This window comes from Gopherus flavomarginatus, chromosome 5, assembly GCF_025201925.1.
Source record: "Gopherus flavomarginatus isolate rGopFla2 chromosome 5, rGopFla2.mat.asm, whole genome shotgun sequence".
NCBI lineage: Eukaryota > Metazoa > Chordata > Testudines > Testudinidae > Gopherus > Gopherus flavomarginatus.
The window spans coordinates 44,999,707-45,014,541 of record NC_066621.1 but is presented as its reverse complement, the minus strand read 5'-3'; the positions used below and the strand labels follow the sequence as shown (position 1 = coordinate 45,014,541).

Sequence of the window (14,835 nt, the reverse complement as noted above, 5' to 3'; positions counted from 1 at the left end):
CAGCCTCCCCCCTGGTTCCTACCTGGTCCGCTGGGGCGTCCAGCACCATGGGTTCCTCCCAGTCAGGGCAGGGCGGTAGGTCCGGGTATACCTCTGGGACGGCAGGCCAGGTCTGGTCTGGCTGCTCCTCGGGGCCGTAGTAGGGACGGGGTAGTTCGGACTGCTCCTCGTCATAGCGACTGCTGGGTAGCTCTGGCCGCTCCTCGTCGTAGCGACTGCGGGGCAGCTCTGGCAGCTCCTCGTCGTAGCGACTGCGGGGCAGCTCTGGCCGCTCCTCGTCGTAGCGACTGTGGGGCAGCTCCGGCAGCTCCTCGTTGTACCGGCCTCGGGCCTCAGCGGCTTCCCAGTCATGAGGGTCAGCAGGCACGTCTGCTCCTGCCAGCGCCTGAGCCCTGACTGAGGGCTGGGGCCCGGCTTTTATCCTTCCAGGTCACCGCCTGACCCTTTGAGGGGCGGGACTTCCTCCCAGCGGTTCCGCCCTGGGGGGTGATTGACGGGGCTCAACCCTCCCTGGGGAGGAGGGGAGCCACACCGCCTCGCTACAGAAGGATATAACATGCAAACAGAAGATTGGGGAGTGAAAGATTAAGTGATTTGCCCAAGGTCATCACAGATGAAAACTGTAGCAGAACTGTGAATTGAACCAATATCGTATGAGCCCTTGGCTGGTTCCCTAACCACAAATCCAGCCTTTTCTTCCTATCCTGACTATAACGTGTTCTAAATCCAGTTGTTCTTCCCAGAGCATCTCAAAGGCCTGGCTAGTCTTGGCAGTATGTAGCTTGTATGTGCATTACAGCTGGCCTACCTGTGTGTTGGAGGAGGAGCAGGAGCCCCATGTTCAGAGGAACCAGCACTTCCTTGTGTCATCTCAAACATGTTACAGATTATTTGTAAACTTGTTTTCTTCTGAAAACAGAGTCAGATAGATAGCTTTCTAAATTTGCTTGATTTGTAATTGCTTTCTAGTTTCTAGAGGACCAGCCATAAATGCACAAGTATAAAATACTATATTAGAAAATGATGCAATCGTGTGCCTTAAAAATGCAGCGTGAAGACACTTGACATTGTCTCTTCATTTCCTTCTATTCACTTCACCATCCTCCTGGCAAAACAGCAAGAAAAATTTCAGTTCATCTTCAGCATATGCAAGTCTTGTGTTTTCATCTATGTTAAGCAGTGGAGCCTCAGAGGAAAAAAAGATAATTTCCTGGTGCTGATATTTAACAAAACATAAAATAAGCCTGAGTGTCATTTATAATACAGTAAATTCACTTCAAGGGCTTCTGCACTTATTGTTAAGGGTTAGAGCTACAGGAACTCAGATAGCTGTGGAAGTTGGGACAGAAAGATCCTATAAAATGAGTGAGGTGGGGAGAGAGAAATCTGTGGGGAGTTAATATGCAAAAACCATCTAGTATATTTCACTTGTGCTAACTTTCTGGCTATGGCTGGATGGACGTGTTATCCTGTATGGCTCTCTGGGAACTCAAGCCTAATATGGCTAAATCTGTGCTCCTTAGTTTTACTCTTAAAATCCTCTATGCTTCCCCCATTCCTAATGACAATACTGACAGAAAGGGCAGATTGGCTGGTTCCCAGCCTGGAGATCTTTCTTGATGACTCACTCACCTTATCTCCGATCATGACCAAATCTTCCTCCACACCATATTGCCTAGAGAGAGACAGTGGGTGGGAAGGAGTATTGTTATCCCCCTCTTTTATATGGGGAAACTGAGGCACAGATTAAGTCACTTGTCCAAGGTCACTGAGGAAGGGCAGAGAAAGGAATTGAATGCAGGTCCCTGAGTCCTAACTCAATGCTATGACCACAAGACCACCTTCTCTTTGGGAATCCTTCCTTCTTGCATTAAAGATGACTTCCAAAGAAAAGTTGGACTAGTGGCTAAAACCAGTGACTTTTTTTCATAATCTTTTTTTTTTTTTTTTTACCTCAGAAATTTTAGGAATGTCAAAGTCTTGTCTGTTTTTTGCCAGAGGTCTTCTTGCAGGTCTAGAGAATGGGAATTTTCTGACTTCACAGGCCTGGTCTCTTTTCAGAGTTGCACCACTTTAACTTTAAATCAGTTTGAGTGTCAACACAAAGTTTTGTACAGGTTTAACTGTTTAAAATAACACCTTTAGTTAAACTGGTGCTACTTTCAATATAGATTAGGTCTTAGTTACAGGGGTAGGGTGTTTTATCTTAACAAGAGATGTGGTGAATTTTCCATCATTTGAACTGTTTAAATCAAGACTGGGTGTCTTTCTAAACAAGATGTTCTAGTTCAACCCCAAATTGTTGGGATTAATGCGGGAATTAGTGGGTAAAACTCTATGGCCTGTGTTTTTGAAGGAGAGTTGACTGGCTGATGAAAATGGTCCTTTTGGTCTGAAAAAAATAATCTATGAATCATCTTTAAGAAAAAGAGCTTTTCTCCCAGTTGCTTGCCTGGAGTTGGAATTATATATTCTTTATATATGAAACAGCCTTAAGTAGTCTGACTATTCCTCTCAGTTGCCCTCTTAGGCAGTCTTGCCTATTAGTTAATGATTTATGAGACAGTAGTACCCAGATACATTAGTTCAGAGTTAGGCCCAGGGTACTTTGAACTCTGTACATATACAGACACTAGTTTGCCAGTCTCCCAAGTGCTCCTCTAGTAAAAACAGAGTAAAGATTTTCTAAGGTTAAGAACCAAATGAAACAAATATTGATTAAAAAAAAAAGTACCACTGCTATGGAGCACAAACACCCTATTTTCCTTTGCAGGTCACCTTTAAAGTCAATTCTGTAAGTTCTTTGTAAGTCATTGAAAATGTGTGGATATCTTTCTCAGAATAACTTATATAACATGTTTTTTAGACAAAACTTCTCCCAGGAGTCAGTGCATGTGGAGCAATGGCAGGAAGTAATAGAGCCTTGATCCTGCAACTGGATCCCTGGTTGTGTGGCAAGACCCACTGAAGTTGCAGGAGAGAGGCCTTTGTATCCACTGTTATATCACCTGTAGAAGACTCCAACATAGATACATTAGTATGTTACCAAAACTTAGGAAAGTGAAATTTCTTTTATCTAAAATGAAAAACAGCCACTGAAATAAACAGTTGTTACATGTTGATTTGCTTATTTATAGCATAGGTTCACACCCTGGAAGTCACAAACAGGTTTCAAGGGATTGCAGCCATCTTCCTTTTCTTTTTATCTAGATGGCAGGAAGGTCCAGTAATCTGTTTCCGTTCTAACACAGGGTCCCAGTATGGAAAGGGTTGAGAACCAATGCTGTACAGTTTTTCTCATGGGGACAGCCTGAAGAGATGCACATGGTGTTTGAGAGGTACAGTGGGACAAAAGTTGAAAAAAGTCATGCCACCGTGGTTCAGTGGAGTGCACACTATACAGTGCCCATCTACACAACAATTTTTAAGTCTTAAAGCTTCATTCCCTAATAAGGTTATAACGAGAGTTGGTAGAAATTATTTAAACAATTTTTTGTTAAAATCTGAATTTTTATTAAAAAATTGCATATAAAGAAAATGTTGAGAAGGAATTACATGAGTGGTAAAAGGTTACATTAAGCACATAATTCCTATGTTAGACATTAAAGAACTATACAGTAAGAGCTATATATTCCTCTTAGTGAGTCTCTCTTTCACAAACAGGCCCTGTGCTAGCCTCACACAGTTCCTGCTTAGCAAATAGAGAAGGTGGTTACCAAATTCTATGGACGACTTCTTCTCTCCAGGTCTGATCTCCTCAGCCCTCTGGTCTGTCTCGGATTGCCTCAAGGCAAGGCCTTGGCTTCCTGGAAACCCCTTTGGCTCACAGTCCTACTCGAGCCCACGGAGCAGAGTTTTGGCTACTCTGTCTAGCAGCATCTTCAAGTGTCAATTAAGGAATTCCCACAACAGTAATATAATTTGCTTGATTTTTATGCTCTTTTTCCTCAAAGGAGTCACATGTCTTAAAGTATCACTAGAGAGCCAGTGGCTACTAATTTTTACCTAATTAATACTTTAGAAGGAGACAGCAGAGTGGTGCCAACTGAACATTACCCCACATTCACTCCTTTATCAATCATTCAGTTCAGCCCCCTGCATGATGTCCTTCAACAGGGTTGAGATGCCCCTATCAGCCCATACTCCACTCGGGATGTTCTACATGTTTGCTTTCAAGTGGACATATTTGCTGACTCAGAGATCTGTATTGATCATACACATAGCATGGAGCCAGTCAGTTTCCTCTCTGCCAACTGCCCAGGGGCGGCTCCAGGCACCAGCGCACCAGGCGTGTGCCTGCAGCGGCAAGCCGAGTGGGGCGGCCTGCCAGTCGCCGTGAGGGCGCAGTCAGGCTGCCTTCTACAGGAGGTCCGCGAGTCCCGTGGTAATTCTGCCCACCGAAGGTGCGGGACCAGTGACCTCCCGCAGAAACGCTGCCGAAAGCCGCCTGACTGCTGTGCTTGGGGCAGCAAAATACATAGAGCCGCCCCTGCAACTGCCTGATGCTAGGAGAAGGATTTTGCTCCCAGAATCCTCTTTTGCAGTTCAGTCATGTCAAGCCATGTTCTCACCATTCATTCAGTTTGGCCACACCAATTTGGCACCATCTCAACAGTCCCCCTTCTACAGGTAAAGTTAAACTGTGCTCTAACATTGTCAGGTTAATGCTAACTACTGTGTTATACAGTCCTGGGGAAACATTGCTGTATAGATGGGCTGACAACACTGAGCAGCTGCTGGTATATGATTTTTTTTAAATAAATAAACCACGAACTTGGATGCAGAATACTTTTATTAGCGTTATTGAGGAAGTGACCTGTTATTACATTGTCTGTGTAACACTGAACCATGCAGAGGACCCCTTCCAGGGGCAGGAAGGAATGAGCCAATGTGACTGGAGAAACATCAGTTTTACTAGAGCAGCACTTTAAAAGAAGTTGTTGGCTTTTCAAGAAAAATAAGGAGCAAGGACAAGGAAGAAGAAAATGTCAGAAGAAAAAAAAATTGGTGCAGGCACAAAAGGCCTCCAGGGAAGGCTCCAAGCAAAAAGTCAGAACCAATTTCTTTAACCATCTGCAAGAGTGCCTAGATGCTGGTAAGAGGCAGTGAGCCCCAACTGGTGATGAGAGAGGACACCAGTTCTTGTGTGATGTGCACTGATGCCTATGGGATATCCGTGTGGGGGGCACTGTTGCCCAGGGGGTACCCATGCACTGATGGTTACAGGAGGCCCACGTGGGGTGCATGGCTATCCATGCACCAGTGTCCATCTGATGACCACGTGGGGTGCACTGTTGTGCATGGGATGCTCATGCAGCGGGACCCTATGTCCTCCCACGCGGGGCGCCCTGTTGCACGTGGAACGCCTAAGCGGTGGTGCCTAGCGAAGACAATGGTGCTGGCCCCCTTCCCCCGGGCGGGGACATACAGCTGCCACCGCAGCGGCTGAGGGAGCCGGGCACCAGGCGAGCTGGAAGCGGCGCAGGCTGCTGTCCCGCACCGGGCGGGGCGGTCCCTGAGCTGGCGCTCGGCTCCTCCTTGGGCTCCGAGCGCGGCAGGCGGGAGGGAGGATCCCAGCCCCCTCCCCTGGCGGCGGCCGGGCACAGACTAGCGAGCGAGCGAGCGCACGGAGGAGGAGGAGGCTCTGGCGAGCGCCTCCCTCCCGCTCCCAGCCGAGCGCAGCGCCCGGAGCATGGAGCCTGCCTGAGACACTCCGCGGGGCTCCGGCAGCTGCTGCTGCGGCGCACAACATGGAGGCGGCGGCCTCGCTGCTCCTGCTGGCCGCCGCGGTGCTTCAGTGCCACTTGGGCTCGCTGCGGGGTGAGTGGGGGGCGCTCCCGGCGCTGGGCCCCGTGGGGAGCCGCTGCCTTTTGTTGTGACTCAGAAACTTCCCAGCCCCGGGTTCTGCTGCTCCTGGGGGCTGGAGACGTGGGAGCTGCGGAGCGCGTGGGACTGGGGCGCACGGGGCTGGGGATCCGGCACGAAGGGAGCTGGGGGGCAGCGTGCAGCAGGCTGGAGGCACGGGGCGCGTGGGACGGGGGGAGGAAGGGGTGTGGGAACGGGGATCTTGGGGGGCGCAGGAGGGTGCTAGGTCTGGGGGGTGGAGAGGGATGCCTGAGAGGAGTCTGAAGCAGAGGGAGGAGGGTCCGTGGCAAGTCGCTCTGTTTTGTCCGGAGTTTGTTTCCCTTCCCAAAAAGAGGTAGGGACGGGGAGGGAATCCGAGGGTCCCACACACGCAGGAGGGAGGAGAGGCGCATGTGGTGGGTGATCCTCCCTTTGGAAGGGGGCACGAGGATTGTGTCCCCCCTTTTGGGGGGGTGGATATTAGATGGATTCTCTGGGGGTCTTCCTTCCTTGTTGGCTAGTGAGTGGCGGTAACTCCCTCTGAAAAGCTGTTTCCCCTGGGGATCAAGTAAAAGGCGACTTCAGTAAACATGTGTATTTTAAGTAGCAAGACAAAAGTTTGTTCTTGTCCCCAATGCTTTGCGGCCTCAGCCAGTGATTTCTCTGGGGTTTGGAGGAGCTGGTGTCGGGTGTCAATCACAGGCGGAATCAAACTTTTGGCAGCGTTGGAGTGGGGTGGGGGGGAAAGGAGAGAAGCTGTCTCCCCCCCCCTTATTTTAAAGTTGAAAAGGAAAAACTTGCTTGACTTGTGAAATGTAACACTTGAAAAAACACCCTGTTCTGAGCAGATCTAAGGAGAGTAAAGCCTGAAGAAACATCCAGCCATAGTTGCAGCCAGCGTTTGTCTGAGCATGAATTCAGTCCACCAGGCACAATTCCATCTCAAATCGTTGGGTGCTTGAACTCGGAATCTCCCCATTCCCTCATCGTGTGTGTTTTAAAATCTCAAACCTGATTTTGGATTGACCCACTTTTGTTTTGGCTGTCCTTATTTCCCTCCCAAGCTTTGCTTTCCCATTTCAGCATTGGGACTTGCAGGGGGCTTTCCCAATTACATTTTATAATCTTCACTCCATTCAGTGCATGAACAAATGCTTGGCTTTGTGTTCTTACAACCCTGCATGAAGACAGTTGTTTTCTCTCTTTGCAGTGCTCTAAGCAGCACTTTGAAGTAACAGTATAATAATTTTAAAAATCGCTTCTCCCCCAGCAACCATGAAAAGGGATCTGGGATTTGCTCATCTGCTTTCTTAATGCATGCTGCTTCAGTTCTGCCTTTGTACCATTGCAGACAGGGACTCCCAGTTGCTTACAAGAGACTTGGACACGGCCACTGCTGCTTCTTATCTGCTTGATACTCCACCTCAGCGCTTAGCAAATGGAGGTTTAATAGTTGCAATTTCCTAGGTAGTTTAGAAAATGTAGCAGCGTGGCCAAGATTAACAGAACATCACCTCAGGGTCTTTTTTTTTTGTTAGGCCACCTACTTTTTCAAACCATTTGTAATTATCAGAACTGTCATTTAATACAAGTGGTCTGACCAATTTTCGCCGGAGCCATCATTTTCTAATTTTAGTCCGGGCTATCTATTGCTGTACATTTAAAAACTGTTTGTACCCTTGTAAACAAGAGATGTCCCTTTCCTCCCAAAACATTGAATCTCTTCATAAACTAGTAAATCCAGAAAGTCAGTGATGTCTAAAGTTAAATCCCTTGGAATTAATTTTTAAAATGCTGCACAAAATGTAAAGAGAGAACATACTGTTGATTGTTCACTTTTGGACATTTCTCTGGGTTTGATGAGATCCATGTTCCCAGCTGACTGAATTTAAATGCAGAACTTTAGAAAATAGAGTCCAATCTATAGTAGTCTTTAAAGGGGGAAGGTTAGACCATAAACAAGTCTGGGGTTACCTCCTCAAATTAATTTGTTGATAGTTCATCTTTTAAATAACATATTTCAAAGAGTAAACAAGCGTAGTGTTCGCTTGTAAAGTTTTTGGAAAAGGGCATTTATTAGACGTTCCTGAATCACAACTAATCACCTCTTCTTTCAGTTTTGAGACTAGAAGTGATCGTATATATCAAGATGTTTCTATAGAGACTATGGGACATGCAAAAGCCTTTTGTCCAAATGCACTTGTGTTTTTTTTTTTTTGGTAATTAGCTAACGGGGCTCGGTTCTGAATCCTAATTACACTACTTCTATTTTCTGACTAATATTTGGTGTTACTGTAAATTGAATTGGATGGGACTTCTGAAGACAGCTCACCTGTCACTTTTTTCTTTTTATAAAAGTATGAGCAAGCTTCCTCAACTATATGTTATCTTCTGTTTTATGGCTGGTATACACTATGTAAACATACTAGAAATGTCTGAAACATGTAACACACTCCATATTACTACCTCCAAACACTATTCATATTGCCCTAATTTCAGTTCACAAGATCAAAGCATATTTTTCGAAGTTTGAGATAAAAGTGTTTATGACCAGTTTATAAAGAAGCTTATGTTTTAAGCTTCCATTCCTTGAGATCCCTGATTCTGTAAACAGCACATGCGTAACTTTAAGTAGGTGAGTAATCCAATTGACTTCAGTAGAACTACCTGCTTAAATCACTTAAATGGGAATACCCATTTGCTTAAAGTTAAGCAGATGCATAACTGTTTCCAGGATTGTGGACTTAATTTGATTTTCTTTCCTATAAAGTTTTAGCAAAAGTTTAAAGTATCATGATTTAAATATACAAAGACAAAATAGTTTTGCTACAAAGTAAAGTTCTTGCTCCGAACATGAAAAAGTCAAGGTTTGTTGTTCTAAAGTTCAAGGATAAAGCTGCATGAGGCGTGAAGTGATGGTTGTTGTATAGACTGTGAACAAGGGAGACAAAACAAATAATAATGAAATGTTTCTTTGGAGGGACTCTCGCAAGTTTAGCAACAGAAATTTTCAGGTGAGGAGATATTAATCTGTCCTGTATTCTTCTTGTCTGTAAATATTTTATGGAGAGGACCTTTAAAGATGTATTACTCTTGTACTTTGTGTTGCCCTGTGGAATTTGTATGTATCATTTGATTTTTTAAATTATTTTTTTTAAATCAGAAAGTAGTTGGAATTGTGCTTAGTTGTGATTATTTGCTTAAACCCCAGTAGCAAAGAAGTAAAAACCATGAGTTCACAAAAGTTTGTGGATAACAATTGTATGCCGTATTCTAGCATATTTTCCAAAAGTTATGAATACATATTAGTTTTAAAGCTTTTTTTTCTTTTTAGGGCTATGAACAGTTGCTTGTTACTAAGAGATATGAGTTGTATATATAGAGAGAGCGAGAGAAAGAGGAAGGAAGGCTCTTGTGACCAAAGAAGAGATTACATAAATCTGAGAGCATATTTGACTGATATGTTATGGGAAGCAAAAAGATACATTTGGATATATACTTAACATAGTCATTAGATAATATGTGTATTTCCAGTTACAGCCTAAAACTAATTAAGTACAGATATTCCAGCCAAATTGTGACAGATATTGACTTTGTTACGGAAAATTTGGGGAGAGACAGGTTATGTGGGAATCTTCATTTGCGTTTCAGTGCAATTTCAATGTATATCTATTCTACCAGGCTGCCTTCATAGATGCTTCAGTAACCTACATACAAAAAGGCGGTTGCTAAATGCATAAGGAAGAAAATATTTAGACTTAACTATAAAGTTTGTCATTCAGATATTTTAAGAGCACTCAAACGTCTTTCTGCAGACAAAGGATAATGACTTTAATTGTCCATCCTTTAAAGAGTTTAATTTAGGCATCAGTTTGAATGAAGTATGTCTTCATCTGTTAGTTCTGGATACTTTAAAATTACTCGACATGAATCTGTATGTAGTGCATAAATCTGTGAGACACATTACTTCAGGACAGTAGGAATGTATTAGGTCAGTGTTCTAGCGTGAATTTCATCACTGCAGCTTGCAGTATTGAACCATTTACTCAGTTTGAGCTCTTATCTGCGTAGACAGTTGTTGCACACTCAGACCATATTAGTTAATAAATCAAGATTTGAATTTTAAACAACCCGTAGATTGGTATTATTTATAGAACATTAATGCCTTATATCTTCATATCGTAAAGTTCAAAGCAGTTTTGTGACAAATGCAGCAAATTGGATGCTTTTTAAAAACTGTGCGCTCCTGATTATTACCACTTGTTGTAAACATTGGATATTAATGTTTTACAATGTTGAAGTGAAAAATACCCATCTGTGTGTATGTGGCTTATAAATTAGGTATGTATCATTTTGTAGTTTTGCTTCTCATTAACATGTAGTCAACAAATTAGACTGAGAGTATGGCAAGCTGTCCACTCTCTCTCAACGCAGAAATGAAATGAAAGGGGTCCAGAATTTGTTGTGTGTAGAAATAGTTCTAATGAGAACAATGTTTTATTTTTTAAGTTTTATGTTAGAATCATGTCTTATTACACAGTATCACTTGAAAATGATCTGCAGCTACACAGGAGGGAATGTTGAATTGATTCTTAATTTATTTTGAAAAGTCTACTCATTGCATAGCACTTCGCGTAATATAGAGCAAGAAAATTACCTCTCATAGTTTCTCCTTATGCCTTTGGCCTTAGAGCTATTAAATATGCAAGATCTTTTACTTCTGCAGCTGCAGAATATCTCATGGAAGGTGTTAAGGCTGAGAAAACAAAAAGCTAAAAACAGTTCAAAGAAACACAATTGTTATTGTGCACTCTAGATCTGTGTGTGATATCAATGGGAGTTTCATCTAAAGAATGCAGGTAGAGAACAACTCCTCATTGTACCAGAGGCCAGCAAAAATGCAGTTGCATTCAACACAGAATGGAGGTAGTAGTAATATTGTGCTTAGAGAGGCAAGGTGCATGGTTGATTTTCCTTTCTGACTTGGAAGTGCTGTATTACTTTCAAGCAAAATGTGTCCAGAAACATATAAAGTGAACAAATAATTAGTGTATTGGCTGGGGATGCTGGCTGGCCAGAGCCACAAGGTGATTGGACATTTGGCCTGTTTTGATGTGACGGATATGTACGCTTACCTGACAAATTCCACAGCTGGGACTTCATAACTGGAAAAACACCTCTGGACATCCCTACATCTGTTATGTAAAACTGGAGAAAGCTAGGGGTAGAGGCAAAAGATAATAAAGGTAGCTTTTGGGGTGCAGGGATGGCGAGAGACAGCTGGGTTAAAGGGGAGTAGAAAAAAGAAAAGTTGCAAATTGCCCTTGAGCTCCTGCTCAATGGCTATTGGGCCACAAAAAGCTAGTGATGAGCTCCAGGGAACTTTAAAAATGGGGTGCTTGGGAGGTGGGGTTGGGAAAAAAGTTAATTAACAAGGGTTCTAACTCCTGGCTGCTATTTTATGTTTGTGTGTTCTCCCTTTGCTAGCTCCTACCTTTCATAGACGTGGCCAGTGTGCACAGTCACACAGTTTAACTAAAGATGTGATTTTAAACTGATTTAGTTAAACCCTAGTGTGCCTTTTGTGTGTTTTCGTAAATCAGTTTTAAACTTGATTGATAGCAGTTTAACTTTCCCCCTGTAAATGTGGAGAAACTGTTATAACCAGTTTTAAACCAATATATACCTGTCCACACAGGCTTGTTGTGGAAGAAAATATTGTATAAGCAACTACAAAATTGGTTTTAAATAAAATGCAATAGTAAGAGGGCACATTACACCAACAGTTAGCCCCAACAGCAGTTGCAATACAGTAGAACCACTGTTTCATGAACTAACTGGGGATTAAGGTGTTCATAACATCAAAAAGTTCATAAAATTGTGACTTCACAAAATAACTGGGTGTACGGTGCATAAGTTGCGATATGGGGCACTGCATTGCTTCTTTCTTATCCTTCAAACCCCTGCAAAAAGTTTTCCAATGCAATGAAAGCTTCAGAAAGTGAAAGGATGTTGACTTTTTCTTCATTGGCATCTTTTTGTTATGTGATTTCCCTCCCCCCCCCAAATGTTTTGTTGAATAACTGATTGTAAGACTGGTGTCCATAAAATCAGGAGTGTGCTATAGCAGAGTTAGTGGTGTATTTGTAGATGATGGCATGCCCCCAAAGCATGCACCTATAACTATTAATGCACACACTGCTGTGGCTTAATGTTATAATAGCAGTTACTGAATAATACTTGACACTTAAAATTTTCCAAGTGCTGTATAAATATTAACTAATCCTAAGTACCCTTGTGAGATAAGGATATTATCTTCCTCTTACAGGTAGGGAAACTCAGGAAGACAGGTTAAGTGACTCACCTATAGAGGCTGTCTATGAGTATGTCTACACGGGAGCTGGAAAGGTATAAATTCCAGCTTGAGGAGTTATCATTGCACTAGCTCTGATCTTTTAGGTAGTTCACTAAAAATAGAAGTGGAGCTGCGGTGGTGGGAAGCGCTGCCTGCCCCAAATAAGTATCCAGGGTCTTGGACAGGATTGTACTTTGAGCAGCTAGTCCTTCCCACAGCTTGCGCTGTTGTGGCAGCTAGACTTCTACTTTATTGTGCTAGCTTTTTGAGCATTTGTGCGGGAACCAGGAATGTCTCATCAAGCTGGAATTTGCACTTCCAGCTCCTGTGTAGACATCCCCTGTGTAATTTGGGAGTGCCTTCTCTCTTTCTCCATCTGCTAGACCATGCAGCTTTGCTAGATTAGTCAGCTGTTACTCTTTTCACACAGTATTTTCATGTATTGTTCCAAACCTGTCTTGAAAACTCAAGTAAAATAGTATTTATTTTGGAGTGAGTGTGGCTAGTATTTTAAATTGTAACTTGCATTTCTGTTGTGAAAACCTGACGATTAAAATGTTAACATTTTACTTTGCGCAATAACAGAAAGTAGGGAGAACAAGAGTACTTGTGGCACTTTAGAGACTAACAGATTTATTTCAGCATGAGCTCACTTCTTCAGATGCATAGAATGGAACACGCAGACTGTCTGTGTGTTCCATTCTATGCATCTGAAGAAGTGAGCTGTAGCTCACGAAAGCTTATGCTGAAATAAATTTGTTAGTCTCTAAGGTGCCACAAGTACTCCTGTTCTTTTTGCGGATACAGACTAACACGGCTGCTACTAAGAAAGTAGGGAAAGTATTATGATAAAATGAGATTAACTTTCAGATCTGTCCAGAGGCAAATACCGTAGGCACCGTCATACAAAAAGTATTTTGCTACTAATTTTGGGGCTCCATTTCAGTGGAAGTTTTGCCTTAGTAAGGAGTGCAGAATTGGGCTATTTGGTGGTGTTTTAGAGTTCCGCAGCATTTCATGCTGATGATTCCATGTTTTTCTTTTTTCCTCCTATAACTTATTTGTGGATATAAGCTGATTTAAATTACACACATTATTGCAGTTAAAAATAAGTGGATATTAATTTGAATACATCACTTATTTGCACTTTTAAAAGTACTTGCTTGACATGATAGTAATGATGTTATAGCAATGCTAATGGGATTTTTGAATCTCAGCCTACAAAAGTAGAGAGAGATTTGGAGTTAAAGGATGAGTGTACTTGAAGACAGAACTTTGGCCCATGGTTTCCTTTTCTCCTAATTGTAACTTGTTACATTTACCATTTGAAAAAGTCTGAAGCAGGGTAATGTTGTGTCCAATACATATTTCCAAACCTATGGGCAGTGGGGAAATGCTGAGGACAGAATGGAAGCACTAACTGTACTTCTTGGCTTTTGTGGGTTGGTCAGACGGTTAACATTACTATAACTCAATTTTGTACGTATCCATTTCCTTTTCTTCTGTGTCAATACTAGTTTAAACCAAAGCAAAAGAAACAGAGGTGGGGTGGAGAAATGTACATTGCACTTCTATAATCAGTGGATTATTGACCTGCCTTCTGAGCTTTTATGGAATATTATGTCAACAAATGTTCTTGTATGTTAAATAATACTATCTAGAATCTGTGGTGGGTGCTAATTACATCTAGCAATAATTCTGTATGCATTTGAAAACTTAGTATTTTGTTTGGTTTTAAAATACAGAGATGTTTAGTCTTTACCTGCAAATTTTGCTATTTTTAAATAAAGGATATTGGAGTTTTATATGAACACACTGGCACTTCTCTAACTTAAAAGTGACCAAACCAATCTGAAAACATGTCTTTTAAAGAGAAAACAAGTATGTTTGGTCACCTCAAGTAACACATCCCTGTGAGAATTAGACTGTTCTGAATTAGCTGCCACGTGTTACGCTCCCCACCTTCCATTCTGCTGATTATTCTTGAATAAAGACCTAGGTTTTGTCTGACTGTAAGTGATAAAATACGTCTTGGGTGAACCTATCCCTGTGAGCAATGGTGTTCTGAAGTAGCTGATGCGTGCCACTTTCTGACCTAAAGCTTTATATCTGCACAAAATGCTGTCATCCTCGCCCCACTTACAGTTTGCAAATGCTCCTGGAACAAAGAACTGGGTTTCTTCTGGTATAAATGACAAAATAATTCTGAGGTCACCTCAAATGACATGCCCCTGCAAGTGTTAGCCTTCTCTGAAGTAGCTGACATGCATCGCTCCCTGGCCCCAAGTTTTGTTTCTATGCGGTATGCACACTCACACTTTCCATTTTGCAGACTCTCCAATAAGGAATTGGCTGTCAATGACAAAATACTTTCTGGGTCTTTTCAAATGATACATCTACACAATCATTTGACCATTCTGAAGATTCCTGTGTATGCCACACCGTGATCCAGAGCTTCATTTATATGCACAGCACTGGCCTGTTATGCACTGCCTCTCCATCACCTCATTTTTTCAATAAGGAGCTAGGATTTCAATCAACATAAGTGAAAAGGTGCCTCTTGGGTCACCCCAAGTGGCCTGTCACGCAGAAGTTGGACTGTTCCAAAGAGACTTGGACATGGCACTTCTGACCCA

At 42.6% G+C, this 14,835-nt stretch overlaps 1 protein-coding gene across 2 annotated transcripts in view; it reads left to right on the top strand.

Annotated features, from left to right (window-relative positions):
* The first annotated feature begins 5,648 nt into the window (after nucleotides 1-5,648).
* LRP5 (LDL receptor related protein 5) overlaps nucleotides 5,649-14,835 on the top strand; it is a 266,866-nt gene continuing 257,679 nt past the window's right edge. For both annotated transcript variants that reach the window (XM_050952781.1, XM_050952780.1), the window contains exon 1: nucleotides 5,649-5,820. In XM_050952781.1, coding sequence (XP_050808738.1) covers nucleotides 5,751-5,820 — 70 coding nt within the window. In that variant the 5' untranslated portion in view covers nucleotides 5,649-5,750. The remainder of the gene's footprint in view (nucleotides 5,821-14,835) is intronic.